Below are 17,387 nucleotides of genomic sequence, written 5' to 3'. Positions count from 1 at the left end.
AAGAAAGAAAGGAAGGAAGGAAGGAAGGAAGGAAGGAAGGAAGGAAGGAAGGGAGAAAGGTAGGTCATACAAAATTGATAGCCTGTGTTGTTGTTGTTCAGTCACGTCTGACATTTTGTGACCCCATTTGGGGTTTTCTTGGCAAAGATACTAGAGTAATTTGCCATTTTCTTCTCCAGCTCATCTTATAGATAAAGAACTAAGGCAAACAGGGTTAAGTATGTTGCCCAGGGTCACCTAGCTAAGTGTCTGAAGGCCAGGATTTGAACTCAGGAAAATGTGTCTTCCAGACCCCAGGTGCACCACTCTATCCACTGCTCCCCCTAGTTGCCCTAATTATTGACAGAGCCAAGATTTAAATCCAGGTTGTCTGACTTTTTCAATGATACCATACTGATGATCTCTTATCCAAAGTCACTTAGCCAGTTAGTGGCAGCACTGGGACAAGTACCTAGAATCCGTGGCTCCCAGAGGAGAGAAAGGAGAAGTAAGGAACAGCAGAAGGTTCCAGTGTCTCCTAGTGAACTTCCTGTGACTTCCAAAGACACCTTGACCACTGTTATATTCACATCCTGGGAAACGATGGATGCCACCTTTGAATGACAGGGAAGGCAATAGGAAGGCATAGAATGTTCTCAGATGCTGTGAGCCAGGGGCAAACGTCGGATGGCCTGGCAGTATAAATTCCCGACAGCCACTTGAAGGGGTCATTGGTCTTTGGTCTTTGGATTTTAGGGTCTTTGGGTTCTTTTGGTCTTTAGGTCTCTGAATCTTCCTTGCTCTTTAGGTCTCTGGGTCTCTGGGTGGTGAAGGGAGGCTGGGAGGTCTATGAATAAGAGGATAGGAAAATCTGAATATAGTTCCTGAAGATTGTGTAAGCTAGTGCATCACCAAAAACTGATAGTGAAAAGCTGAGGGAATAACATCATCAACACAGCTGTATCAACAGCAGTCCTATTCTCTGGCTTAGCTGTGGCCAGGCTGGGCCAGAAGGGTAGTGGAGAACAAAGCTCCAGCTTTACTAAATATAGCCTACAGTCCTGACTATCAACTAGTTATAGATATTAGATTGACAGGGTCTCCAATCCCCATTCCTTATCCTGTTTTATCTTTTCCCTGATTATAGATTATAGATAAAGAGTGTTTAATAAGTACCTTCCTGAGTGGTCTTTATATCACGACCCTTGGGAAGGGAGCTAACAGTCAGATACCAAACGTGATCCAAGGAGAATCAAGAGCCCTATAATAATTTATCCAACCCCAGGTTGGACCTGAAAGGGTTGCCCATCCACCTAACCTTTTGGGGTCCTCCATGGGCAACTGTTAGAGAAAAGGGAAATTATAACAACCATCAAGAGTGATCGGGGTTGCTGTTCCTCCATCATCTACAACTAGGGAGAATACATAGATACATTCACATCACTGTATCTCCATAGGCCCTCTTTTCTTTATAACACCATAGTCTAAAAGTACCGCTGGCCATTACTAGTACATTGTGGAAGCCTAAAGCTATATGAAGATGGTATATACCATGTTAACTTGACAAATAAGAAATTAGTCAGGAATTCGGGCCTTGGTATTGATTAAATATTTACTCTAAATGATTTACTCTGTCCAGCTTTATATACTTATGGAATCAAATATGTATTATATTATTATATAGAAGTTTAAAATAAAAGAAAGGAAATGTAGTAGGTCAAGTAATGGTGCTGAAATATTCCTGCTTGCAGTGGACATGATGTCCAAATGGCACTTGTAACCCTCTCTTCCTACTCTTTTGGTTGGCTCACTTATCTTGACAGGTTGGGGAGAGTTTCTTAGAAGGTGGTTGGTCATAGCCACCATACTGCTAAACATTTTCCAAGTTTTATATATAACCCAAGGGTGAGGGTGGGGGGAAGTGTGTGCATGTGTGCGTGTGTGTGTGTGTGTGTGTGTGCGTGCTTGGGAAGACATTATTACTAGTCATCACTGCAGTTCTTGAACCTCATAAGTATGTTCTACAATGACATAAATCAGGCACAATTTTATCATTGACTCTTTTTATTATAATACATTTTTAATTTTCCAGATTATTATATCATTATAATATTTAATATTCATTTTCTAATATTTTACAATCCATGTTCTCTCTTTCCTTCCCACTCTTCCCACTTCCCTAAGAAGTCAAGTAATATGATATAAGTTGTACCTACATTATCACATAATATATATTTCCATGTTCATCATGTGAAAGAAGACACACAATGATTTCACTAGAGAAAAATTCATGGAGGAAATAATGGTATATTTTATTTGCATTCAGACCTCATTTGTTCCTTCTGTGGTGATAGATAAGCTTTTTCTTTTGTCTTGAGTCTCTTGGAGTTGTCCTGGATCTTTGTCTTATTGATAATAGTCGTCATTCACAGGTGATCATCACACATTATTGATTGTTACTATGTACATTGTTCTCCAGGTTCTGCTCACTTCACTTTGTATCATTTCATATAAATCTTTCCAGGTTTTTTGTGATTGTCTTGTTTGTTATTTCTTATGGCAAATAGTGTTATACCACATATAGCATATACCACAGTTTGTTCAGTCATTCCCCTATTGATGGAAATCCCTTCAATTTCCAATTCTTTGCCACCACAAAAAGGCCTGCTATAAACATTTTTGTACAGGTAGATTCTTTTACTCTATCTTTAATTATTGACTCTTAAACACAAAACATTTATTAAATAAGGTAAGAGCAAAAGTATTCATAATAGTTAATAGAAGGCAAAAATAGGAATAACCAAAATATAACCATCTATACTATAAACTTTTCCGTCCATGCACAGTGTCTATGGGAGAGAGCAGGCACGTATAGACATCTAACAATAAAGAATGTTTTGAGGAACAATTGTTAGGACAACCTATACGCGGTGGGCAACTCATAACTCTGGTCCACAGATATCTTTTAGGATACAGCCTATACTAGCCATCCCCAACTTCACTTGAGATTTTTCACCTTCCAGATGGACAAAGTCACTTCTTGGCCACTCTAAGGCTACTGAAATAATGTTAAGCTCATCAGTATCACAACTACTCAGTAAAGCAGTATTCTTCTTAAATCTGGAATCTGCCAACTGAATCCAGTCTATTCTCTATGGGCTCTAAAGGGTTTCCCCTTTTGGAGAGGGCAGTAAAGGGTAATGGAGACAAAACCCTGAGGGATTTGCCTTTCTGAAGCTGTAGTGCTATCAAGCAATGCAGCCTCTCCCTAGCCAGATCTCTTTTCTCCAATCATTTCTTAGCAAAGAAATGCATCAGTAGAGCCTGCAGTAAAACAGATGCAGAGCCTTTCCTCCTCAGTTCTGGCTCTTTCTTTTGAGTTATTGAGGGCAAAGCAAGCAAGCTCCTGAGAGCTTTTCCCTCCCACAGGCTATTGATGGTGCCAAAGGACAGTAAGCTTCACACAGGAGGAAGATTCTGCTTTCTTCCAATCAGTTTCTAGCAGGTACAGACCCCTCTACCCAGTCTTCAACAGATTCAGGTACCTTCTTGACTTTACTTGACTCCATCATTGGACTCTACCCAAAAAAGCTCTTATTGTCTCCTGATTCTTCTTCATTCTGTTCTTTCCACAACACCATGCAGATAGGGATGATAGGGAGTCTCTGCCATCAGTTTCTCTCTTCATGTAGCTGCTGTATCTTCTCATATTCACATCTACAACTTCTGCTGCTGTCTCAAATCAGGGCTGCCTCATGAGTACTGACCCTTCTCTAACTCAGGTTAAAAAAATAAAAAGAACAAAATCCACAATTTAATCAGGCATAACACAAACAGATAACATACAATTTTCCCATCATCCCAAAACAATTTTATGATTTAGTTTTGCAGCTATAGCCTTCACCAGAAAGAGTAACATGTGTACTGATGGACAGCAATACATGGCAGCCACCTCCAATCCCCTCCACTGTATAGTCATTTTGTCTGAGCTGCTTTCAAACCGGTCCTCTTGGTACATTTATCTGAGGAGCAGTTTTCTCTCAAGTCTTGGAAACAATCTCGAACTACTTTCCTAACTTACACGTCTTTTTTCTGCCCCCTTTTAGTAACTAAAATGTCTATAAATGAAAGGAGGCAGTACTTTACATGGGAGTAATATGAGTTGGCTGAAATTAGAAGGCTATAATGGAACAGAGAAGCCATAGACAGTGATATAAAGTAGGTGAAGCATCTGGAGATAAAGGCTTGATGAAAGATTACAGAATGCTATAGAGAGAAGCAGAGCATTTTAGGCAATCTTTGGGGAGTTCTAATCGGGAGAAAAGAGTGAATGACAGTGTATCATGCCAGGAAAATAAAAATCGATACTAGATGAAAGGTTAGTTGAGTCTGGGAAGAAATTTAATTTTCATGTTCCTCTACCACTAACTCATCAAAGGAATCCTCAAAGACTGTCAGTCAGATTGGTATCTGCTGATCTCACTGCTGGTGTTATGATATATAAAGAAAGTATGTCTTTTGGACTAGCAAGCAAGGGTCCTTAAGATAAGTAAGTGGTTCTCTTCCTTTGAATTTAAAGATGAAAGTATAGACTTTAAATTGAATCCAATATTTATAACTAGGGTAAGAAATGGATTTGAAATATTTGTATTTTTCTTTTCCTATACTATTTTATCCAAAGGAAGTCTTAGAAAACTTGAAGGGCAAAAAAAATTAGTGAGGTCACTATTCTAAATGTATGAAAAGTAGGGCAAGTCATTAGCCAACAAATATGGTATCTTCATCAGCTGCTCAAAGAATACAGTGGTTGGAGGAAGAATAAAGAAGACAATTTACCTTAAGTTTGATGCATATGAATGAATGAATAAAAGAAATGAAAGTGCCTTGATTAATTTCTTACTATATCAAAGTGGATTACTGAGGATAGAAATAGAAAATCAAGACTTTGGTATTTTTTGGGAATTTGAAAGCTAATAGCAGAAGAGAGCATACAAAATTAGCTTTAGCTACTCAATTGAATGGAAAGGGCCAGCAGACCTTGTGGTTATTCATTTGTTACAATTGTGTTGACTCTTCATGACTCCACTTGGGGTTTTCTTGGCAAAGATACTAGAGTGGTTTGCCATTTCCTTCTCTAGTTCACATCTACAGATGAGGAAACTGAGTTGCCCAGAGTCATACAGCAAATAAGTATCTGAGGCCAGATTTGAACTCGTGGAGATGAGTTTTCCTGATTCTAAGCCCAGTGCTCTATCCATCATGCCCTTTAGGTACCCCACTAGGCTGTTCTAGCAAAGTAGATAGAAATGCATCTTTTAATATTGTTTCCATTGATAAGACCATATCCAGTTCTCTTGTTGAACCATTTAACAGTGCCACTGACTTTGGTGGTAAGAACTTTCTTTTCCAAGTATTCAATAGGAAGGGTTTCTTTAGATGAGGTGTGTGTGTGTGTGTGTGTGTGTGTGTGTGTGTGTGTGTGTGTGTGATGGATGTGTGTGTGTGGATGTAGGTACCCAACACCCATGAGGGATGATGCTATTAACAAGTTTCACACCATAAAAGTCACTATCATACCTCTTGGGGGTTAAATGAACACGAAATCTATATATTTTTGCTAGCATTGAGAATCACCTAATTTACCTGCACTTGGTATAGTTTTATGCATGAGGTATTCCCTGATTTTCCTAACTTGTGAATGTCTTACATGTCTTTTTCTTTGGCTCCTCAGACAGTAAGAAGCATTCCTCAAGCCCATCATGCTCTTGTTGCTGGGCATTGGGTGGTTACTACAAATAGTGAACCTGGGAATCAGGAAAACTGTTCTCTAGTGACAACTCGGCAATTAATTGTATTTTGTATTGTATTGTATTATTGGAGCAGATCTTTAACATGAAGTTGATCAAAGAGATTTGAGGGCATATTTGACAACCTACAATATGAAATAATTTAATAGAATTTGTCCCTGGATTGTATATAGAAAGTAGTCATGTAGAAGAGAGTTGAAGATAATAAAGAGTCAGAAATGATTTGAAGACCTGAGAAAGGAATCATCTTTATAAAATAAAGAATTTTATGATTAAGAACTACTTAACTAACATCTTCCAGGACTACTAATTTGTTAATTAAAGGAATTTTTATTACATTAGAACACTGTATAATCATATTTCTTAAAACATATCTGCTTTAAGTGCCATTTTTATACTGTTAGATTTTTAGATCAATTGGACCGTCTCTTTTTCTATTCATTCAGGAGTTAACCTAATTGACCTTGTACATGTTGATTATTTGATTACTGTTAATGATACTAATGATAAAAAAAATAGCAAAAATGCTGCTTCCATTGCCTTTCAAGGCTTTCTGCAACCTGGTTTCTACCTACCTTTCTAGCTATATTTCAAATTATTTTCCTTCATGAACTCTGTGTCTTTAGTCAAACTCTGTGTCTCAGCCAAGACACTCCATATTCTTACTCTCCTTTCAAATAAACCATTCCCATGCTAGAATGCTGTGTGAAGATGGAATTGTTCCTTGTGACCAAAACCCTTAAATATTCAGTCCAACTAAATCATAATTTCCCCTCTTTACAGCTGTCTGTTCCTGATTACCTCTCAGAATCTTTGTATTCTTTGAAAGTTCAACCAAGTCTTGGTGGATGCCAAGTCTTATATAAAACCATACCTGAATCCTTTATAGGCAGCCAGGTGGTGCAATGCATACAGCTCCAGGCCTGGAGTCAGGAGGACCTGAGTTCAAATCCATGCTCAGACACCTAACTAGCTATGTGACCCTGGACAAAGTCACTTAACCCTCTTTGACTCAGTTTCCTCCTATGTGAAATGAGCTAGAGAAGAAGACCCTGATAAGGGTTGTATAAGATTGAAGGCAAAAGAAAAATGGGAGAGTAGAAATGAAAAGGGTAGATATTATCATGGAAACAGCCAACATATGAACTTAGACTTTGAGAGATAGTGGAATATAGAAAGACCTGGTGTATAATGGTCCTTGGGGTGACAGAGAGTTGGACATGATTGAACAATTGAACAATAATGATTCTTCTATATTAGTATTTTAAGCTTCAATTTTCCTTGCACTATACCCAGTATGACATGGGCAAGTCATTTAACCTCTCTGCCTCCTTATTTGTAAAATGGAATAATGCCATAAGTTTCCTTATTTGTTCAATGGAATGATGATAATAGCTACCTCCCAGAAGTTACTATGAGGCTAAAACGAGACGTTTATTAAAGCAGCTCACAATATCTACCTTCATGCTAGTTTGTATTTGTGTTCTATGTGTTTATTTAGATGGTGTACCTCTTCTTCCCCCACTGTCATTGTAGGGCTGAGTGCAGGGAATACTTTGTTTTTGTTTTTCTATTTCCATTGCATAGCACAGTGTTCAATAGTATTTAATAACTGACTGAAAAAACATTATTGGGGACAGCGAGGTGGCTCAGTGGCCTGAGAGACAGGCCTAGAGATGGCAGTCCTGGGTTCAAATCTGGCCCGAGACACTTCCTTGCTCTGTGACCCTGGTCAAGTCACTTAACCCCATTGCCTAGCCCTTATGATTCTTCTTCCTTAGAATCAATATTGATTGGGTATTTTAAGGGTATTTAAAAAAAAAGAAAAGAAAAGGCATTATCCATGTTTAGTAAGTGTTCAGAGAATTACAATAGAGTACACATTAATCTAGAGAATATAGGATGAAAGTCATAGTTTAATGGATGAGAAATATTTGTTAGTGTTACTTGCTTAATCATTATTATCAATTATTATAGTATAAAACTCTTATAGTGTCCAAGATGAATGCTGAAGGACTTTTCCACAAGTGAGTATGGTGTGCTGTACCTCAAAGAGTTTCTTTATTTTTTTAAAACCCTTACCTTTGGTCTTAGCATCAAGACTGTGTAATGGTTCTAAGGAGGAGCACAGTAAGGTCTGGTCTGTGTTGGTGAACCTATGGCACGCATGCTGGAGTGTGCCAAAGGGGGCTTCTCCCCTCCCCCTCTCCACAGGCACCTGGGGACATTTCTCACATGACGCTCCCCTCTTCCTAGCCACCCACTGGGAGCGTGTCCTCCCTCCCCTGTCTGGGGTAAGAGGGTGGCTCAGATGCCCTGTGAGGGTTGCAGTTTGGGCACTCAGTCTCTTCACCATCACTGGTCTAGGCAATGGGAAGTGACTTGCCCAGAGTCACATAGTTAGGAGGTATCTGAGACCAGATTTGAACTCTTAGTATTTTCTTAAGTATTTAAGTGTTTATGTTTTCTATGTCCTTCCCTCAATTATGACTTTTAATCTTTTCTTGTCCTTGTAATCCTTTGTAGAATGAATATGAATTAGAATTTAGAATTCTGATAAGTAAGAATTAGAATTTTTCTAATTTCTGTGTTTGCCATTTCAGGGGTCCAGTACCAACCCCATTATCAGCAATCGCTCATCTAGATCGAACCTCGCCTACAAGGATGTGGGCCAAGTCTAAGTTTGCTGATGGGATCTCCCTCACTCCCTCACTATCCTTTTCTGAAGGAAGCAGGTAAGCAGAAATGTTTTCTTAAAGGAAATAAAATGCCTTTTGCATGCTATTAATAATGGTTACACTTTTCTTGAGTTTAAGGCTGTGATATGATTAAATGATATAGGAGGCAAAATAACCCAATGTTATATTTTTCCTTTGCAAACTCTTTTACTTATTTTATTTGCATGTATACACAGTAAAGAGAAGCAGTTAGGTGGCAGAGGGGATCCTAGTGAATCCTTATTTTACTTTGGATTTTTATTCCAAGAAGATCTATATTTTGGACTGGGAAGGTCTAAACAAAACTGAGTAGCACTGTTTCTTTTTTAAATCCTTTCTTTTTGTCTTAGAAGTATTGGTTCCAAGGCAGAAGAGTGGTAAGAGCAAGGCAACTGGGGTTTAGTGACTTGACCAGGGTCACATAGCTAGAAAGTGTCTGTGACCAGATTTAAACCCGAGGTGGCTCAATAAATTGAGAGATGGTAGATTGATTCTGAGATGAAAGGTAAGGGTTTTTTTTAAACGATCTCAAAAAATGGGAAAATTGCCAAAGTACTGAAAAAGGCAAGCATCATCCTGGTTTTCAAAAAAGTATTGAGGAGAAAGGCCATAAACTATAGGCCAGTGAATTTGATGTCCATTTCTTACACAATTCTAGAACACATTATTAAGAGGGAAGTTTATGAGCTCTTTAGAAAGAGAAATTATGATTACTAAAAGCCAACACAGCTTGCTCAAAAACAAATTATGCCAGGCTAACCCCATTTCATTGTTTTAATAGTATAACTAGATTGTCAGATCAGGGAGATATAAACACTCTATTGGACCATCAAAACATTTGACAAAGTCTATCATGCTATGCTTGTAGATAATTTGGAAAGAAATGGGAATAACTACACATAGAAAATACCATAATGTGAATCTGGGACTGGTTGAATGACCAGAAAGAAACTGGTACCTGGGAAAGGACAGTGGATTTGGAATCAAAAGATCTGGTTGAAATCAAACTTCCGTGATTATAAGCTGTATGACCCTGGGCAAGACATTTAACCTTTAGAGGCTTTAGTTTCCTCATCTGTAAAATGAGGAGGTTGGACCAGCTAGCAAGTTATATCACCCCTAACTTTACATTTATGATACCATGGTCTAAAGAGTAATCATTCATAAGTTAATGTCAACTTGGCAAAAGGGAAAGTAACTCAGAGATTTGTCCCTAGCTCTGATAATGTTCAACATTTTTATTAATGACTTGATTTAAGCCACAGCTGTCATGTTTGTCAAGTTTGCATATGGAAGTTGGAAGGATAACTAACACTTAGATGACATAGTCTAAATGATAAAAGATACTGCAAGGTCAGAGGGAAGGATGGAAAGAAAGAAGGAAGGAAGGAACAAAGGAATGAATGAAGAAAACAAGCATCTTAATCACTTTGTGCCAAGCACTGTGCTTAGCACTTTACAAATATTATCTCATTTTATTCTCATAGCCACCCTAGGAAGGAGGCGTTATTATTTTCCCCATTTTACAGTTGAAGAAATTGAGATATTAAACCTTACCCAGGTCACACAGCTAGCAATTATTTGAGGCCGAATTTGAATTCATATCTTCCTGATTCCAGGTCCAGCACTCTAACCTGAATTAAATAGACTAAATTTAATAGCTATACATATGAAGTTTAAACCTGGGTTCTAAAAATTATCTAGAGAACTGTTCATTTAAAAAAAAAGATATAAGGGTTTATTTTTAAATTTATTTTTATTTCATTAACTATTTCCCTATTATATGTAAAAATTTTTTAAACAAATTTTGTAAAATTTGAGTTCCATTTTCTCTTCCTCCCACATATCCTTCCTCCTCCTCCTCCTCCTCAAGAAGACAAGCAATTTGATTTCAGTTATATATGTGAGATCCTATAAAATATATGCCCATATTAGCAATGTTGTAAAAGGAAACATAAACAAAATAAAACAAAGATTTTTAAAAAGTATTCTTCAATCTATACTCAAAGTTCATCAATTCTCTCTGGAGGAAAATTGCATTTTCCATCATGGATGCTTTATAATTGTTTGGAGTCATTGTCTTGTTCAGAGGAGCTAAGTCATTCACAGTTGATGATCCTTATAATATTGCTATTATTGTGTATGAGATTCTCCTAGTTCTGCTCACTTCATTTAGCATGTATTTGTGTAAGTCTTCCTAGGTTTCTCTGAAGCCCACCCCGCTCATCATTTATTAAGAATATAATAGTATTCCATCAAAATCATATGCCATAACTCATTCAGCCATTCCCCAATTGATGGCTATCTCCTCAATTTCCAGTTTTTTGCCACCATAAAAAGAACTGCTATAAATATTCTTATATAAATAGGTTCTGGTCTCTTTTCTTTCATCTCTTTGAGATACAGACTGTTATGATTAAATGGATATAGATGGATGTAAATAGAAGTATTAATATTTTAATTAAAGTCATGTTGGTAAAATAAAGAAGACCACGAGCCTGCTAAGATCTAATTCAAATTGTCTGCCATACCTTCTGCCCACCCAGCTGCCTCGTACCAAAAGAGAGTGTCCCAATCAAGTCCTCTTTATTTAAGCTACACTTTACGTTGGCTCACGTCACCACATAAGACAGGAAACCCACTGAATCGTGGGAAATGTAGTTTCAAAGTCCCCTAAATGTCCACAGGAAGTTTATGTCATATATCTAAATATTTAGGGCTCAAATGAACCCCAAATTTCCACTAACACAAAACTTAATAGTAATTACCAAATCAAAGGGTCTAAACAGTTTTATAGACCTTGTGGACATAGTTCCAAATTTTTCTCCAAAATGTTTTAACTAGTTTACAATTCCACCAACAGTGCATTAGTATCCCAATTTTTCCATACCCCCTCTAGCATTTGCCATATTCCATTTCTATATATTTGCCAATCTGAGAGATATGAAGTGGTACCCCAGAGTTGTTTTAATTTGCACTTCTCTAATCAATAGAGATTTAGAATATTTTTTCATGTGATATGTGACCATTGATAGCTTTGACTTGTCCTGAAAACTATCTGGTCATATACTTTGGTGATTTATAAACTGGGGAATGGCTCTCATTTTTAAAATAAATTTGACTTAGTTCTATATATATTTGAGAAATGAGACCTTTATCTGAGAAACTGCACATTTCCCCCCCAGTTTCCTTTTTTCCTTCTATTTTGGCTCCATTAGTTTTATTTGTGCAAAGTTTTAAAATTTCATGTAATCAGCATTATCTGTTTTATATTCCATAATCCCTTCTATCTCTTATTTGGTCATAAACTTCCCTTATCCATAGATCTGACAGATATTTTAGTATTTAATTGGGGATTGGTATTGGGATTTTTAGTTGACTAGAAGCTCAGTATGAGTCAACAATATGACATAACAACCAATAAAGAAATGTTATCCTCGCCTATACTAAGAGAAACATCCAGAAAGAGGAAGATAACAACAGTTCTTCAGTCCTGCTGGATTCTGTGTTCAATTCTGAGAACCACATTTTAGGAACCACAGAGACAAAGAACAACTAAATCAGGTAAGAAAAGTCAATGGCCAATATGGTAAAGAAGAATTTCAGATATTGAACCAGAAGAAGAGAAGATTTAGAGGGAACACCATCACTCTCTTCAAGTATCTGAAAGGCCATCATGGAGAAGAGAGATTAGACTTGTTCTGGCCTGTCTTAAGGTGCAAAACCAGGAATAATAGGTAAAAGTTGTAGAGAAAGAGATTTGGTTTGGATATAAGAAAAATTACTTCCCAACAATTAGAACTATCTGTAAAAGGAGCATGTTGCCTCAGGAGGTAGTAGGTTCCTCCACACTGGAAGTCTCCATGTGGAGTTTGGATAACCATTTTTTGAAAATGCCATGAAATGGATTCTTGATCAGTTACACATTAGTTTCTGGGACTGAAGTCCTAGGATTCTGCTAACTCACTATGTGACTTTAGTCAGTTCTTCTCTGGGTCTCATTTCTTTTATGTAGAAAATGAGTTGTTTTAAAGTCCTTCTTAGCACTAACATTCTATGTAGGAAACTTCACTACCTGTAAGATATGTCAGTAATTATACACATATTTACATATACTTGTGTATATATACATCTGCATATTATATACATATTGATGCATAGATATATGTATGCATAGTACATATTATATTTAAATAAAAGAAATATGGACCTATATACACATATGCATATTATGAATATAAAACTATATGTCATATATGTGTATATGCATATTGCATTGCATATCATATTTAAATAAAATAAATGTGGATATACACACATTATGTTCATATTGTGTATATAACTACATATTATATGCATGTATGTATTTTGTATTGCACATTATATTTAAATAAGATAAATATGGACATGTATGCATTATGTGCATATTATATATATGCCTGTAATATACACATATGTATATTGTATTACATATTACATTTATATAAAATATAGACATATATACACATTATGTGCATGTGCATTTAGATTTAGCTCTATGTGCATTTATTTAATGATATATTTATTACTATATTGATTTTAGGTTTAAAAAAGAAAATACATCTAATAAAAATAAAAACCAGAAGCCAATCTTATGCAAAAGGGGGGAGGAATGTATACTTTCTGAAATTAGCAGTGATCACTTGCTTGTAAATGATAAGCTTTCAGTTTTGACAAAGAATCGAGTCCTAGAAATCCATTTGTCCATTAAAATGGCAGGCCCAAGAAGGCGAGTACAAGGCTGTGGTTGCCAATCCTGCACTGCCCCCTGGAGGCTAGACCAGTGACCTGCACCTTCTCTGAACTGGGCATGTCAGAAAATCATTTTTAATTGTTTGAAGAGACCAAAACACAGAAATGGCAATATTCATTTTGCATGAATAAACCCTACCGCTAGCCTAACAGTCGGAAATAGGAATCACGATTGCCACTTCAAAACCAATTTTGCTGAAAACATTGTTTTAAAAACTGCTCAACCTCAAGGGATGTTTTCCCCATAAAACGTACACGTCTCTGAAGAGAGGGCCCTCACTTTGTTTCCTATCTCGTTCTTGTGGCCCTTTAGTTTTTCCTTTCACAACTACGATGATGAAAAATAACTGCCTGTTCCCTTTAAATTCTAGAAACTCGGCACATTTAGTAGACAAGGTAGAACCTGCCACGGTAATTAGTTAATTAGCATGCTGTAACAATGTTGAAACTGTCGGCCCCCGCGGATTTGTTAGTGATCTGTATTTGTACTGCAGTGGAGTAAACTGATGGGAATAGAGTGAGAGAATAAGCATACATAATAGGTTGCACTGGGAGTATACATCATCTGTCCCAACCAGTAAAGAAGGGAGGAATATAACTCAAGTAACTCCAGAGCTATGATGAGTTGTAAAGGTCTGACCCTGTACATGTGGCAATAAATGTGCCTTTCCACTCCACTGCATTTTTGTGTTTGACTTTTACAGCATTTTCATTTAATGTTGTCAGGAATATAGTGAGAAAATAACTATAGGGAGGAAAAAAAATAGCTTGTTAACGTGATCCATTTTCTGTGCTTCAAACCATGGCCCATCCTTTTACAGAAATGAAGGACCAAAACGTTTATTTTAAAGATCCAGTGGAAATGTTCTTCTCACTTGCCTATTGTGCTGCCTTTAGTATGCTGAATGTATTAAACATCACTTCAGAGCTGTGGCCATGAAATCTGTGAATTTTTATGTGTTGTTGAATAAAAAAGTTCATCTTTGATGAACAATTTCATGCTTCAGAACGTATGGAAGGAAAGACCCTGAAAGGATGAAATATGATTGACGTCATCCTTGGCGGGGAGGAACGGCCACTTACTAGGCAAGAGGGAGTATTGCCTGCTCAAGGTTGGGGTTTAAACCTAGAAGGAATGATTTAAACTAAAGTATAATCTATTGTGGTGGCTGTTGGGTTGTTTTCTTGGTGTCCTCATTTTAGGGTTTTCTTGGCAAGGATATTGAAGAGGTTTGCAATTTCCTTCTCCAGCTTATTATTATTATTATTATTATTATTATTATTATTTACAGATAAGGAAACTAAAGCAAATAGAGTTAAGTGACACAGCGAGTAACTATCTGAGGATAGATTTGAACTCATGAAGATGAGTCTTCCAGATTCCAAACCAAGCATTCTATCCACTGCTCATTTAGCTGCCTCAAATACAATCTAGTGAAGTGCTTTTCAACAATCTGCATATTCCTGTGGTGTGCGATGACATCTCTGATCGAAACCAGTAGGGCTAGGCAGTAGAGACTCCAGCAGCTGGGTATGATAGATTCCTTGCATCACAGCTAGTTTCCCAGAAAATTTCCCTGCTTTGGGAAGTGGGTTGTTAGTCCCAGAGTCTAGGTAGTTGGTTATCTATTGATTTCAAGTATTCTTACTGATAAGTATTTACTTGAAAATATATAACCATTTCCTTCAAGAGAAGCACCTATGCAGTCCTGCTGGACTCAATTTACAAATGACTCCTAGTGCTCTCCTGCTCCTGTGGGGACGACTGATTTTTATCCCAAAGAGGTGAACATCAGGGAATGAACAACCTCTTATGCAGATGTACAGAATGTAGATGTGGAGGTATACAGAGTTAACAAGTTACTGATGCTTATGTGCATCAGTTCCCCAGATACTACTCTGTTCCCCAGATAAAAAATCTTATTTCTTTTTGCCTACCAAACGTCTTGGGTATGGAATACCATACCTTCAAGGGGAGATGTATTCCTAGAATCCCAAACTGGAACTGGAAATTCATTTTTCCTGTTAAAAGTATTATAAATATGTACTCTTCATAATCTAGGGTCCATGAACTTATAATTTAAAAATATTTTGACAACCATATTTCATGAAAATGGGTTTTCTTTGCGATCATATATTTTTTATGCTTTTAAAATCATTATTCTGAGCAGAGGTCTATAAACTTTACCATTTTGAAAAAAAAGGTTCATGATACACAAAAAGGTTTTTTAAAACACCCTCTGATTTATTACATTCATCTCTTTGGGAAAATATATTACAAATTTATTATTCATTCACTAAAACTCTGCTCTAAGAGCAGCTAGGTGGCCCAGCGGATAGAACACCAGGTCTGGAGTTGGGAGGACAGGGGTTCAAATCTAGCCTCAGATACTACCTAGCTGTATGACCCTGTGTAAGTCACTTAACCCTGTTTGCTTAACTTGCTCTTCTGTCTTAGAGTTTTTACTAGGAAAGAAAGCAAAGGTTTATTCATAGCTGTGTTCTTTGTGGTGGCAAAAATTGGAAAAAGGGGGGGGGCGGTGTCCCTTGATTAGGGAATGGCTAAACAAATTGTGGTATCTGATGGTGATGGAATACTATTGTGCTATAAGGAAGGATGATCTGGAGGATTTCTATATGAAGTGGAAAGAACTCCATGAACTGATGCAGAGCAAAGTGAGCAGAACCAGGAGAACATTGTAGAAAGTGAAACCTTGTAGAACAATCCAATGTAATGGACTTTGCTAATACAAGATAATCCCAAGGGATTTATGAGAATGAACACTATCCACATTGAAAGAAAGAACTGTGGGAGTAGAAACATAGAAGGAAAACAAATGACTCGTCATTTTTTTATATGGATATAGGATTGGGCATTTGGTTTTAAAAGATTGCTCTACTGCAAAAATGAATATGGAAATAGGTATAAGTGATAACATCTGTATAACCCAGTGGAAGTACTTATTGGATCCATGAGGGGAAAGGGGAGATGGGAGGGGGAAAAATTGAAATACATAAATATAGAAAAAATATTTTAAAAGAAAAGAAAAAGAAAAAAGGTTTAAAAATAAAAATAAAAACTCTATCTCAATAGTGGGTGCCTCTTCTCTTCCATGAAAGCTGCTAATTAATTTCTTTATCAGCTGTAATCTAAGGTCCTTGAACTTGAATTTTAAAATATTTTGAGAACTTTATGAAATTAATATTAATTAATAACAGATTAATTAACTAATTAATATCTCTTTATCAGCTGTTGGAGCAGTTATCTACTATCATAGCTATTTCTTCTAGAGGATGGAGGAAGTATTGTTGTGAGATTGCTCCAGGAAAGCTTTTAAGATCTTTTCATCTCACCTCACCCTTCCTCTTCAAAGGAAAATAGCTCAACTGTTATTCCTAGCAGGTTTAGGGTGACTGAATCTTTTCCAGTCGTGCTCCTTAGGCCATGTAAATTGTATCAAAGCTTCAACAAGCCTCAAGGAGGCACTTGGTAAGCCTTGAGGACATCAGATTTGGCCAAGTTGACCCTGTATTCCTGCTGCCACAGTAAGGGTTCATGTTCTCCTCATATATCCAACACATGTAGTCAGTTTGCTGACCCAAAGAAACAGACTAGCTAGTAATGGGAAAGCAATTAGTGCAATGCAGAATCAAAGTTACATGGAAGAGCTATACCAGGGAAAGGGTACCAATGGGGAAAAAAAAAAGAAATAAGCAGAAAGGAAGATCTGAAGAATGGCAAAAAGAAGGTAGAAGTAGTGATGAACAGTACACGTAGAAGAGCTGTATAACAGTGATGGACACTTACTAGCTGTGTGACCCTAGACAAGTCACTTAACCCTGTTTGCCTCAGTTTCCTCATGTGCAAAAAAATGAGCTGGACAAGAAAAGGGCAAAAATATTCCAATATCTTTGTCAAGAAAAACCCAAATGGGGTCACAGAGAGTCAGGCACAACTGAAAATGACTAAATAGCCATAACAAAAATACCCAACTGGTACAATTCTATCACAATCCCAATACTCTTTAAATTCCATTTCATAACTTTATTATCCTAATGTTGGTTTCCCAGGAATACAACTTCTCTTTATAAA

The 17,387-nt window shown here is 36.9% G+C and overlaps 1 protein-coding gene across 1 annotated transcript in view; it reads left to right on the top strand.

Annotated features, from left to right (window-relative positions):
• The window catches only part of LRGUK (leucine rich repeats and guanylate kinase domain containing), a 126,326-nt gene that overhangs the window by 97,616 nt on the left and 11,323 nt on the right, over positions 1-17,387 (top strand). The window contains exon 15 of the mRNA XM_044678025.1: positions 8,390-8,521. Coding sequence (XP_044533960.1) covers positions 8,390-8,521 — 132 coding nt within the window. The remainder of the gene's footprint in view (positions 1-8,389; positions 8,522-17,387) is intronic.

The sequence above is a fragment of the Gracilinanus agilis genome, chromosome 5 (genome assembly GCF_016433145.1).
Source record: "Gracilinanus agilis isolate LMUSP501 chromosome 5, AgileGrace, whole genome shotgun sequence".
NCBI lineage: Eukaryota > Metazoa > Chordata > Mammalia > Didelphimorphia > Didelphidae > Gracilinanus > Gracilinanus agilis.
This window is presented reverse-complemented; position numbering and strand designations above follow the sequence as displayed.